At 40.3% G+C, this 13,963-nt stretch overlaps 3 protein-coding genes across 3 annotated transcripts; all 3 read right to left on the reverse strand.

Annotated features, from left to right (window-relative positions):
• Window positions 1–396: 396 nt before the first annotated feature.
• Window positions 397–2,817, reverse strand: LOC115828920 (protocadherin gamma-A11-like). The gene has a single exon (XM_030793019.1). The coding sequence runs from the start codon at window positions 2,815–2,817 to the stop codon at window positions 397–399; it is 2,421 nt and encodes an 806-aa protein (XP_030648879.1).
• A 2,350-nt stretch (window positions 2,818–5,167) lies between these two features.
• On the reverse strand, window positions 5,168–7,742 carry LOC115828921 (protocadherin gamma-A11-like). Its single transcript, XM_030793020.1, has 2 exons — window positions 5,397–7,742; window positions 5,168–5,245 (listed from the first exon to the last, which is right to left on the reverse strand). Exons 1-2 carry the CDS (start codon window positions 7,740–7,742, stop codon window positions 5,168–5,170), a joined length of 2,424 nt encoding a protein of 807 aa, XP_030648880.1.
• A 1,870-nt stretch (window positions 7,743–9,612) lies between these two features.
• On the reverse strand, window positions 9,613–13,016 carry LOC115828922 (protocadherin gamma-A11-like). Its single transcript, XM_030793021.1, has 2 exons — window positions 10,632–13,016; window positions 9,613–9,678 (listed from the first exon to the last, which is right to left on the reverse strand). The coding sequence occupies exons 1-2, from the start codon at window positions 13,014–13,016 to the stop codon at window positions 9,613–9,615; spliced, it is 2,451 nt and encodes an 816-aa protein (XP_030648881.1).
• Window positions 13,017–13,963: the final 947 nt, after the last annotated feature.

Raw genomic sequence — 13,963 nt, forward strand, 5'->3', positions numbered from 1 at the left:
TATTCATCTAATATACATGTGAGAGGTAGCAAATAAGTGATGCACAAGAGCATCTCTGCAACATGCCAATAAGGAACATTAGGCCCCTGTGTATGCAGGATAGCAACTGGGTCACTGTGCAGTGTTGCTATGCGTAAGACAGAGGATGGCACAGGGAAAGGAAAGGATGTTTTGAAATAGTACATGCTCAATTTGGCAGCACGTACAGACACAGCAGCTCGACGCTCTCCTTTTCGAAAGGAACAACTCACAGTCCAATAAGTGAGAAACAGATATGGGGATAAATCCTCTTTCTTATAACAGATGTCTTAACACAGACAATGTCAAATATGTAAGAGCTCCTCTTAAATGGACAAAGTAATGTTGTGGTTCTTCAAATTTCACAACACAAGCCGATCATTTGGAGAAACATCTAAGGACATAAAACTGAGCACAGTGACTGCAGTGAATGCAGGTGATGGACAAATCAGTCAAGACAGAGAAAGAATTTCTCACCTCGAAGGACAGATCAGCGTCCTCCTCCTGTTCTTTCTTTTCTCTCTGTACAGTTCCTGCACGACTCACATTCACCAGTGTGTTCTGACTGTAAGGCCTGACAAACTTGATGTCACTCATCCTGGAATCAGTTGTTCCACACATCTCATAATTATACACACGCTGTAAAGTACCATCGGCGTAGACTGGTGGGTAATATGGAATCACTGGTAGATTTGGTGCAGATTTATAAAATAACCTGTTCTGCCTCCATCTATAAATTTTGACTGAAATGATGGCAATTAGTGAGAAGATGAAGAGTACTGAAACCACAGCCAGAGCCAAAATCAAATAAAAAGTCAGATTGTCACTGTATGTTGTGTCATGGTTAAAGTTGGTGAACTCTGAAATGACCTCAGGGAAACTGTCGGCCACAGCAACATTGACAATGACTGTAGCTGAACGAGAGGGCTGTCCATTATCTTCCACCACAACAGTGAGTCTGTGTTTCACAGCATCTTTATCAGTGACCTGACGCACTGTTCTGATTTCTCCATTCTGTGCTCCAACTTCAAACAGAGCCCTGTCTGTGGCTTTCTGTAGTTTATAGGAGAGCCAGGCATTCTGTCCAGAGTCCACATCAACAGCCACAACTTTAGTGACAAGGTAGCCAACATCTGCTGAACGAGGCACCATTTCAGCTACCACTGAGCTGCTTGTCTGCACAGGGTATAGAATCTGAGGTGCATTGTCGTTCTGGTCTTGGATGAAAATATTCAGTGTTGTATTGCTGCTTAGAGGGGGTGAGCCCCCGTCTTGAGCTTTCACTTGTATTTTGAATGATTTTAGTTGTTCAAAATCAAATGATTTAACAGCATAAATGACTCCACTGTCTGAATTTATTGACACATATGATGTTAGAGGTTCTCCATTTAAATCTCCATCAGCAATAAAATAAGATACTCTAGCGTTTGGTCCCCAGTCTGCATCCTCAGCTTTAACAGAAATGATAGAAACAGACGGTGAATTATTCTCCAGGACATATGCGTTATACTTCTGCTGTTGAAACTGAGGTGCATGGTCGTTAACGTCTGATATCTTTACGGTTATTATCTCCTCAGTTGAAAGGGAAGGGCTGCCTCCATCTACCGCAATTATGGTAATATTATACTCTTGTGTCTGTTCTCTGTCCAGTGTTGAATCCGTAACGAGATTGTAGTCGTTCGTTGACGACGACTGTATTTTGAATGGAAGGTCTCGATCTATAGAGCACATGACCCTACCATTGTCGCCAGAGTCAAAATCTTCGACATTGATCATGGCAACAACTGTGCCAAGATCTGCGTTCTCGGGTAGAGCACTAGAAAAGGACATGACGGTTATTTTGGGTTTATTATCATTTACATCTATTACATCAATTAAAATTTCACTTGAATCAGTCAAGCCTCCTTGATCTCTAGCAGTTACTTTAATCTTAAATTGCTTGTGTTTTTCATAATCTATTTCTCCGTTGACCCGAACCTGACCCGATTCAGAATCGATAACAAATAAGGCTTTTACAGTAGCACTTGGATGTTCAAAATAATACTGAATATTATGACTTGACTCATCCGCATCCGTCGCGCTGACTGTTGTGACCAGAGTCCCTTTCGCCGCATTTTCGAAAACAGATGTCTTGTAAGACGACTGGCTGAAAACGGGGACATTATCGTTCACATCAAGAACCAAAACATGGATTTTCACAGTTCCTGATCTTTGAGGTTTTCCACCATCGACAGCGGTAAGCGTTAAGTAATGATTCGTTTTCTTTTCTCTGTCGAGAGCGGTTTGAAGAACCATCTCTACATTTTTACTGCCATCTGCTCTGCTTCGAATGTTCAGATTAAAATGATCAGTTGGATGCAAGGTATATTTCTGTAAGGTATTTATACCAACATCTGGATCTATCGCACTCTCTAAAGAAAAGCGTGCTCCAGGAGGGGCTGCCTCGCTCGTTTCTATTTCTATTTCACCCCTTGGAAATACGGGGCTGTTGTCGTTGATGTCCAGTATTTCCACAGTTACGCGATGAAGCTCCATCGGATTTTCTAATATCACATTAAAGCTGGTACTACAAGCCGACAGTTCTCCACACAGCTGCTCACGGTCTATTCTTTCTTTCACGATTAAATGCCCTTTCTCCCTGTCCAGTCCAAAATATTCGCTGCCGCCTGTCGTGAAAACCCGTGCTTTTCCCGAAACCAGTCTTTTCGGGTCCAGCCCTAGGTCCGTGCCAATGTTTCCAACAAAGGATCCTACAGTCATCTCCTCGGGAATAGAGTAGCGGATCTGTCCCGTAGCCATATGAGCCGACAATGTCAACGCCATGACGATGCGCAATGGCCATATTTGAAACCAGCTTTTCCTTTTCATTTTGATCCTCCAGCGACGATTCGAGTGAACTGAATAACCATAAGCTCTGGACAGCCAGAGTAAGACGTGTAATATGTTATAATTCTTTGAACAGTTAGAAAACTAATAAAAGATTAAACGGAATTCCTCGTGATTCCGTTGGTAGTATCGGCTTCATGTTTATCCTGAGCCTTTCACGATACTGAATTTTAAATTCTCGTATTACATATAGGTTTGGGGAGGGCCTAAGGTGCGATGAAGAGCCATGCTAAACGCAATGAACAGCGGCACTCAGGGTTCAATTACAGTACTGCAGTTGTTGATCAAAGAGTTTGACAAAAGTTTGTATAACAAGTTCCAAACATTTTAATAGGCCTTTAAGGATTAGCGCATGATGATGCCCGTTCTAAAAGGTTAATTATGAAGTAGTTAAATAAGGGGTATTTCATTTTATAGCAGTGTATGTCAGAAGAAAACATGAGCGCAAACTGAAAGGATTAATGAGCACGTTGATGAAGATATCTTATTCCATTATAATATAAACTAGCATTTAATAATCACTGAACATGAGTTTTGTATGTGTAATGAATGTATCATTTATGAACTGGGCTTTTACTGGATCTTGGCAGATAATAGGCAGAGCATAGAGCAGAACAGATGTAATCTGCATGGACTGTATTAGAGGAAATAATCTGAAAACTGAAAAAGCATTCGCATGCATACTCACAATAAAGTTAGATACATTCACTTTTTAGGGAGTGACTGATAATACTTGGTTTTCTAATGTACGTGCAGCCGATGATACAAACATCTTTTCCAAAAACAAATGTTAAACAAAAGCACCCACTGCAGTAAGCAGCAGCCCCTCCCCCTCATGCCCTGCAGCTTGCAAAGAGCTAACACCTTCCCCAGCATGTATTTTCATCTCAAACACCCGACACTTCCTGCTAATGAGATCGTGTTGAATTCAAGTCTAAGCAGGGTCCAGTGAAGTGATTAGGTTTACAGACTACTGGAGCATTTTAGCACATCTGAAACTACATATGAGAGGGAGGAAGAGAGAGACAATACAAATGAGAGGGAGAGACATACTCAGAAAAGCTATGTCTGATTATATGTTTCCAGCATGTTCATATATCACAAACTGCAATATACAAGTCCACATGTGCACCGAGTTCAAAAAGAGACATAACTGTCTCGCTACTGTTAATGCACCTCAGAAAGAAGAACAACAGTAAACTACACAAACCTTTTAAACAGACACATCATTTTCTCTTTAGTGAACTGAAACATATTATCTGTAATGCAGTATTTGGCATTAAGGAAACGATAATGCTCTATGTATGTTGCTCGCACACTCACTCAAGAGAAAAAAATAAATAAGCAAGCATATTTATCAGCTTAATCTAAATGTCGTAGTATGTTGGCGTTGACAGTATGATTTTGCTCATTTTTCTCAATTATACTATAACAAGATCCTGTGAAAACAATCTGTCTCAAGCTTCAGTTGATTGCAATGCATAGGGCTCACAGGACAGTTACAGCCACAGCTGAGTGAGGATTCAGCACATGGATCTATTAACTGTTTTCAGAACCATGGACAAGATCCAACACACTCAGTATGAAAACACTACAATACGGGTCCACTACTTTTAGTCTGTGTTCATGAAACCTCTCTCTCTCTGTCTCACGCACGCAATCATGCACTCACACACACACACACACACACACACACACACACACATAAAGATTTAGGGTCAAAGTTCAGATCTTAAAAGGTGTTAAAAGGCCTCTAATATGCCATGGGATGATAAAGGAGATCTAGACCAGAGATGCAACAATGGAATTTATGATCTAAGATGTGTATCTACAAAATGTGAACACATACCTTACAGATTTTTATAACAAACCAAAATGCCTGACATACAACAAAACTCACAAACAATATTAAACCATCAACCATTTGTATTACACATTATCTCCTTTAATCATAATCATTTGCAAACAAGTTTGAGTTTGTACTAGCCAAGAATTTTTGCGGTTCCGTGTCTGTTACTTTGAGAAACAAATAGCCAACACATATGCAGATTCTAGAGAGCATCAAAGAACCACACCTTCTCACATGCCACAGTGATTAAGGACAAAAATACACTTTCTTGGTGAAATTCTGAAGTTATTATGATATCCTTTTCAAGAGCTTAAAATAAGAAACAGGCAACTATTCTAAAATATCTCTCCATTGTGGACACATGAGTCAGCCAGTGAGAGAGATGCACAAGAGCATGTGGGGAGAGAACTTGGGTCAATATGCTGTGTTGCTATGTGCAGGACATAGGGCGGTCCAGGGACAGGCACAGAAGTACTTATGTAAGAGCTCCTCCTAAATGGACAAAGTAATGTTGTGGTTCTTCAAATTTCACAACACAATCCGATTATTTGGAAACACATCTGAGGACATAAAACTCAGCACAGTGACTGTAGTGAGTACAGGTGAAGGCTAAGTCAGTCAAGACAGAGAAAGAATTTCTCACCTCGAAGGACAGATCAGCATCCTCCTCCTGTTCTTTCTTTTCTCTCTGTACAGTTCCTGCACGACTCATATTCACCAGTGTGTTCTGACTGTAAGGCCTGACAAACTTGATGTCACTCATCCTGGAATCAGTTGTTCCACACATCTCATAATTATACACGCGCTGTAAAGTACCATCGGCGTAGACTGGTGGGTAATATGGAATCACTGGTAGATTTGGTGCAGATTTATAAAACAGCCTGTTCTGCCTCCACCTATAGATTTTGACTGAAATGATGGCAATTAGTGAGAAAATGAAGAGTACTGAAACCACAGCCAGAGCCATAATTAAATAAAAAGTCAGATTGTCACTGTATGTTGTGTCATGCTTAAAGTTGGTGAACTCTGAGATGACCTCAGGGAAACTGTCAGCCACAGCAACATTGACAATGACTGTAGCTGAACGAGAGGGTTGTCCATTATCTTCCACCACAACAGTGAGTCTGTGTTTCACAGCATCTTTATCAGTGACCTGACGCACTGTTCTGATTTCTCCATTCTGTGCTCCAACTTCAAACAGAGCCCTGTCTGTGGCTTTCTGTAGTTTATAGGAGAGCCAGGCATTCTGTCCAGAGTCCACATCAACAGCCACAACTTTAGTGACAAGGTAGCCAACATCTGCTGAACGAGGCACCATTTCAGCTACCACTGAGCTGCTTGTCTGCACAGGGTATAGAATCTGAGGTGCATTGTCGTTCTGGTCTTGGATGAAAATATTCAGTGTTGTATTGCTGCTTAGAGGGGGTGAGCCCCCATCTTGAGCTTTCACTTGTATTTTGAATGATTTTAGTTGTTCAAAATCAAATGACTTTGCAGCATAAATGACTCCACTGTCTGAATTTATAGACACATATGATGTCAGTGGATCTCCATTTAAATCTCCATCAGCTATGAAATAAGATACTCTGGCATTTGGTCCCCAGTCAGCATCCTCTGCTTTAACAGAAATGATAGAGACAGATGGGGAATTGTTCTCCAGGACATAAGCGTTATACGTTTGCTGTTGGAACTGTGGTGCATGGTCATTCACGTCTGATATTTTTAAGGTTAGTATCTCTTTACTTGAAAGAGAAGGGCTGCCTCCATCAACTGCAGTTATGGTTATGTTATATTCTTGTGTCTGTTCTCTGTCCAGTGTTGAATCAGTAACAAGATTGTAATCGTTAGTTAACGACGATTCTATTTTGAACGGAAGATCTCGATCTACAGAGCACGTGACCCTACCATTGTCGCCGGAGTCAAGATCTTGGACATTGATCATGGCGACAACTGTGCCGAGAACTGCATTCTCGGGTAGAGCACTAGAAAAGGACATGATGGTTATTTTGGGCGTGTTGTCATTCACATCAATAACATCAATCAAAATTACACTCGAATCGGTTAAGCCTCCATGATCTTTAGCAGTTACTTTAATCTTAAATTGCTTGTGTTTTTCATAATCTATTTCTCCGATGACCCGAACCTCACCTGATTCAGAATCGATAGTAAATAAAGCCTTCACACTAGCACTTGGATGTTCAAAATAATACTGAATATTATGACTTGACTCATCCGCATCCGACGCGCTAATTGTTGTGACAAGAGTACCTTTCGCCGCATTTTCAATAACAGATGTCTTGTAAGACGACTGGCTGAACACGGGGAAATTATCGTTAACATCAAGAACTAAAACATGAATTTTTACAGTTCCTGATCTTTGAGGTTTTCCGCCGTCGACAGCAGTAAGCGTTAAGTAATGATTCGTTTTCTTCTCTCTGTCGAGAGCGGTTTGAAGAACCATCTCTACATTTTTACTGCCGTCTGGTCCATTTTGAATGTTTATATCAAAATGATCTTTTGGATGCAGTGTATACTTCTGTAAGGCATTCATGCCAACATCTGGATCTATCGCACTCTCTAAAGAAAATCGTGCTCCAGGAGGGGTTCCCTCGCCAATTTCGAGCTCTATTTCGTCCCTTGGAAATGCGGGACTGTTGTCGTTGATGTCCAGTATATCTACGATTACGCGATGAAGCTCCATCGGATTTTCTAATATCACATTAAAGCTGGTACTACACGCCGACAGTTCTCCACATAACTGTTCACGATCTATTCTTTCTTTCACGATTAAATGTCCTTTCTCCCTGTCCAGTCCAAAATATTCGCTGCCGCCGGCAGTGAAAACTCGTGCTTTTCCCGAAACCAGTCTTTTCGGGTCCAGCCCTAGGTCCGTGCCAATGTTTCCAACAAAGGATCCTACAGTCATCTCCTCAGGAATAGAGTAGCGGATCTGTCCTGTAGCCATATGAGCCGACAATGTCATCGCCATGAAGATGCGCAATGGCCATATTTGAAACCAGCCTTTTCTTTTCATTTCGATATTTCAACAACGTACCGAGTAAAAGGAACAAACATAAGATGTAGGTATCCAGAGAAAGGCAATGTAGTAGAAATGTCTGAATGATCAAACAGAACTCATGATTCCGTTGGTACTGTCGGCTTCATGTTTTTACGTTGAGTCCTTTGCGATACTGATTTTTTAAGTCTCGCATTACATTTGGTTTTGGGGAGGGCCTGAGGTACAATGATGTGTCGTGATAAACGTAATGAACAGCGGCACTCAGGGTTCAAATGTAGTACTGCAGTAGTTGGCCAAAGGATTGGATAAAGTTTGTTTAACAATTCACAAATAATTTAAGATCACTTTAAGTGTTTGTATCCGGTAATGTCTCAAGAGGTGAATTATGAAGTAGTTAAATAAGAGATATTTCACTCTGGCAATATGTGTTTGAACAAAGCTGGTAAGCAAGGTAAATGAATGAATTAGATTGCTGGCTAAGGAGTCCTGTCCCATTATAGTATAACCTAGTATTCTGTAGCAATCACTAAGTAGGCTACATGAGTGTATATATGTAATTAATGTATCATTTATGAACTAGGCCTCAACTGGATCTTGGCAGACATTAGGCAAGGCATAGAAGAAAAGAACCGATGCTGTCTGCATATACTGTATTGAAAGGAGAGAAGTATCAACATAAATGAGCATAATAAATTAATATACATAAAGGTTTCTGTAGACTGTCTGATAATGTTTGTTTCCCAATGCTGTCTAAGCCTCATATAGTGATAGCTTTTTCAAATAGAACCAGTAAACAAAAGCACCCATTGCAGGAAGCATAAGCCCCTCCTCCTGTGACCTGCAGCTTGCAAATAGCAACAGAACACACCTATTCATCTCAAACACTTGACTCCTGTTGCTCATGGGATCATGTTGGATGTCCATGCCAAGGCCAGTAATTAGTTTGTAGAATGTTGGAGCATTATAGTATATTTGATACCATGTGTGAGAGGGAGAGGGAGAGAGCTACTACATATGAGAGGGATGGGGATACTCAGAAAAGTGTGTTTGATACAATGTTTCCCATGTGTTAATATGTGAAACACTGTAATGTACAAGTCCACAAACACACTCAGATTCCCTATAATATGTAGTACAGAACTTAAAAGGATACATAATTGTTTATTTACTGTAAGTGCACCTCAGAAGAAAGTACAGCAGTCAGGTAGACAAAGCTTTTAACAGACACATGGTTTTCTCTTCAGTGAACTGAAACTCACATGTAATATAATATTTGGTATTCAGAAAATGATATAAAGAAAAATACCGTAAGACTTAAACAATATTAAGCAACCTAATCTAATCTGTATCCTATATTTGGTGTGAGGTTCTTCTCATAACATGAGAATTTAATACATGGAGGTTGTGGCAGTATGATTTAGCTAATTTCCCTCAGTATACTGTCATAGAATCCTGTGTATGTCTCAACCTTCAGTCAACTGCAAAGCCTAGAGCTTCTCATGACAGTCACAGCCTCAACTCCATGACTAATGATTCAGTACAATGGGCTTATCACGTCTTTTCAGAACCATGGACAACAGCCAATATATTCAGTGTGACAACACTATACTACTTGTCCACCGAATTCAGCCTGGATGCACAGCCCTGTTTTTCTCTGTTTCTGAAACACACACACAGACACAAGATCCAAATTTGCAACTTACAGGTGTTTAAAAATGAACTTAACTGTAAAACTCATATACTGCAAAACTCACAAACCACAGGTGACTTTAAACGACATGTACTATAAATTCTTCAATCTAATAGTAATCAGTTACAAACAACAGTTGATCTTACAGTATCAGAGAGTTTTTGCAGCTCTGCCTCTGTCACTTCGAGAACCAAACAGCCAGAATGTACGCAGATTCTAGACACAACAAGAGACCCACACTCTTTGACATCACACAGTATTTCAGGAGAAATATGAAACTACTTTGTGATGTTCTTATGAAGGAGTTTGATAGTATGAAGACACAGTACAGTTCAGAAACTGCAGTAAGTGTTTTGAAAATGGGAGAAAATTGTGTATTGATTTTTGAAAGTTGTCAGGTGTATAGAAAGAACAGATGAAGGAAAGAAAGAAAAAAAACTAAATATCACCAACTGCACTTCTAAACAAGAGTGAATATTCATGACACCATATCATCAAAAAAGGGCATGCTAAATGATAGCAATTTTCCAAAGAGACTTATTTAACATTAACATGTGAGATACAGATGATCTGTATAGAAAGATATATTACCTCCCTCTACTCATTCATATAATTACAGGTTTTACAAAACTTATGATCTCTATATACAGCAAAGTAATAATTCGATACTATTGCAAGAATTCAACCAAAAAACAAACAAAACCCAGAAGCCTGAATATTTATCCAGTATAGATGTGTGAATCAGCCAATGAGAGAGATGCACAAGAACATCTCTGCAACAAAGAACATTAGGTCGTTGTGGCTGTGGGGGGTGAAACTGGGTCAGTCTGACGTGTTGCTATGTGCACGACAGATGATGGTACAAGGGGATGAAAAGGGCTACTTAATAACAGTCATATAACTGAGAAGAAGAAATGTGGAAAAATCCTCTTTCTTCCTACACATATAAACGCAGGCAATGCAAAAGACGTAACAACATCTTGTAAATAAACAAAAGAGAAAGAAAGCTGAGGAGAAAATTCTCATTCAGGGTGTGGATCTGTCCTATTCTGTTTCTTCTAAAAATCCAAACACAAGCTAATCAGCTTCAAAAGTAAATGAGGACCAAAGTGACTGCAGTGAATACCTGAAAAGGCCAAATAAATCAGGACAGTAAAAGAATTTCTCACCTCGAAGGACAGATCTGCATCCTCCTGTTCTTTCTTTTCTCTCTGTACAGTTCCTGCACGGCTCATATTCACCAGTGTGTTCTGACTGTAAGGCCTGACAAACTTGATGTCACTCATCCTGGAATCAGTTGTTCCACACATCTCGTAATTATACACGCGCTGTAAAGTACCATCAGCATAGACCGGTGGGTAATATGGAATCACTGGTAGATTTGGTGCAGATTTATAAAATAACCTGTTCTGCCTCCATCTATAGATTTTGACTGAAATGATGGCAAATAGTGAGAAAATGAAGAGTACTGATACCACGGCCAGAGCCAAAATTAAATAAAAAGTCAGATTGTCACTGTATGTTGTGTCATGGTTAAAGTTGGTGAACTCTGAGATGACCTCTGGGAAACTGTCGGCCACGGCAACATTGACAATGACTGTAGCTGAACGAGAGGGTTGTCCATTATCTTCCACCACAACAGTGAGTCTGTGTTTCACAGCATCTTTATCAGTGACCTGACGCACTGTTCTGATTTCTCCATTCTGTGCTCCAACTTCAAACAGAGCCCTGTCTGTGGCTTTCTGTAGTTTATAGGAGAGCCAGGCATTCTGTCCAGAGTCCACATCAACAGCCACAACTTTACTGACAAGGTAGCCAACATCTGCTGAACGAGGCACCATTTCAGCTACCACTGAGCTGCTTGTCTGCACAGGGTATAGAATCTGAGGTGCATTGTCATTCTGGTCTTGGATGAAAATATTCAGTGTTGTATTGCTGCTTAGAGGGGGTGAGCCCCCGTCTTGAGCTTTCACTTGTATTTTGAATGATTTTAATTGTTCAAAATCAAATGATTTCACAGCATAAATGACCCCACTGTCTGAATTTATTGACACATATGATGTTACAGGGTGTCCATTTAAATGACCATCAGCTATGAAATAAGATACTCTGGCATTTGGTCCCCAGTCAGCATCCTCTGCTTTAACAGAAATGATAGAGACAGATGGAGAATTGTTTTCAAGAACATATACATTATAAGTTTGCTGCTCAAACTGAGGTGCATGGTCATTAACATCTGATATTTTTAAGGTTAGTGTCTCTTTAGTTGAAAGGGAGGGGCTGCCTCCATCAGCTGCAGTTATGGTTATGTTGTATTCCTGTGTGTGTTCTCTGTCCAGTGTTGAATCCGTCACCAGATTGTATTCATTCGTTAGCGACGATTCTATTTTAAATGGAAGGTGACGATCTATAGAGCACGTGACCCTACCATTGTCGCCAGAGTCAAGATCTTGGACATTGATCATGGCGACAACTGTGCCGAGACCTGCGTCCTCAGGAAGAGCACCAGAAAACGACATAATATTTATTTTGGGCGTGTTATCATTTACATCAATAACATCAATCAAAATTACACTTGAATCAGTCAAGCCTCCGTGATCTTTAGCTGTTACTTTAATCTTAAATTGCTTGTATTTCTCGTAATCTATGTCCCCTGTGACCCGAACCTCACCTGATTCAGAACTGATAGCAAATAAAGCTTTTACGGTCGCACTTGGATGTTCAAAATAATATTGAATATTATGACTTGACTCATCCGCGTCCGTTGCGCTCACTGTTGTGACAAGAGTCCCTTTCGCCGCATTTTCAATGACAGATGTCTTGTATGTCGACTGGCTGAAAACAGGTAGATTATCGTTAACATCGAGAACCAAAATGTGGATTTTTATAGTTCCTGATCTTTGAGGTTTTCCACCGTCGACAGCAGTAAGCGTTAAGTAATGGTTCGTTTTCTTTTCTCGGTCGAGAGCGGTTTGAAGAACCATCTCTACGTTTTTACTGCCATCAGTCCCACTTTGAAGGTTTAGATTAAAATGATCGGTTGGATGCAATGTATATTTCTGTAAGGTATTTATACCAACATCTGGATCTATTGCACCCTCTAAAGAAAAGCGCGCTCCCGGAGGGGATCCCTCACTAATTTCCACCTGCATTTCACCCCTTGGAAATACGGGGCTGTTGTCGTTGATATCGAGTATTTCCACAATTACACGATGAAGCTCCATCGGATTTTCTAATATCACATTAAAGCTGGTACTACAAATGGACACTTCCCCGCATAATTGCTCACGGTCTATCCTTTGTTTCACGATCAAATGCCCTTTCTCTTTATCCAGTCCAACATACTCACTGTCGCCAGCGGTAAAAACTCGTGCTTTCCCTGAAACCAGTCTTTTCGGGTCCAGCCCAAGGTCCGTGCCAATGTCTCCAACAAAAGATCCTACGGTCATTTCCTCGGGAATAGAGTAGCGGATCTGTCCCGTCGCCAGATGAGCCGACATAAATGTAATGACGATGCGCAATGGCCATATTTGAAACGAGCCTTTTCTTCTCATTTTGATGCTTCAACGACGTACCGAGTAAATGGAACAAGCATAAAATGTAGGTTTGCAGAGAAAGGCAATGAAGTAGAGTTGCTTGAACGGTCAGAACCTTATTTTGACGGATGATCAAACAGAACTTATTATGATTCCGTTGGTATTGTTTTTACCCTGAACCCTTCACGATACTGAATTTTTAAGTCTCGCATTACATATAGGTTTGGGGAGGGCCTAAGGTACAGTGATGTGTTGTGATAAACACAATGAACAGCGGCACTCAGGGTTCAAATGTAGTACTGCAGTAGTTGGCCAAAGGATTGGATAAAGTTTGTTTAACAATTAACAAATAATTTAAGAACACTTTAAGTGTTTGTATCCGGTAATGTCAGTCTCAAAAGGTGAATTGCGAAGCAGTTAAATACCAAACGTTTCACTCTGTTGCAGTATGTGCTTGAACAAGGCAGGGGAGAAAGCTGAGTGAGTGAATTAACATGTTGGAGAAGATGTCATATCATACTATCGCAGAACCTAGTACCGTATAGCAGTCATTAAGTACAAGAGTTTATGTGTGTAATGAATGTATCGTTTATGAACTAGGCTTCTACTGGAGATATTGGGCAGAGCATAGAAGGGGAGAACTGATGCAGTCTGAATGGACTGTATTGAAAGAAGTAATCTATTTTGTAGAAGCACACAAATGATCATAATAAATTAAAATACATACAGATTTCTGTAGACTGTCTGATAATATTTGTTTTCCAATGTAGCAGAAGCCTCATATAGAACCGGCTTTTTCAAAAAGAACTGGTAAACAAAAGCACCCATTGCAGGAAGCATAAGCCCCTCCCCCTGTGCACCTCAGAAGGAAGTACAACAGTCAGGTAGACAAAGCTTTTAACAGACACATGGTTTTCTTTTTAGTGAACTGAAACTTACATGTAATATAATATTTGGTATTCAGA

The sequence above is a fragment of the Chanos chanos genome, chromosome 15, assembly GCF_902362185.1.
Source record: "Chanos chanos chromosome 15, fChaCha1.1, whole genome shotgun sequence".
Classification (NCBI taxonomy): Eukaryota; Metazoa; Chordata; class Actinopteri; order Gonorynchiformes; family Chanidae; genus Chanos; species Chanos chanos.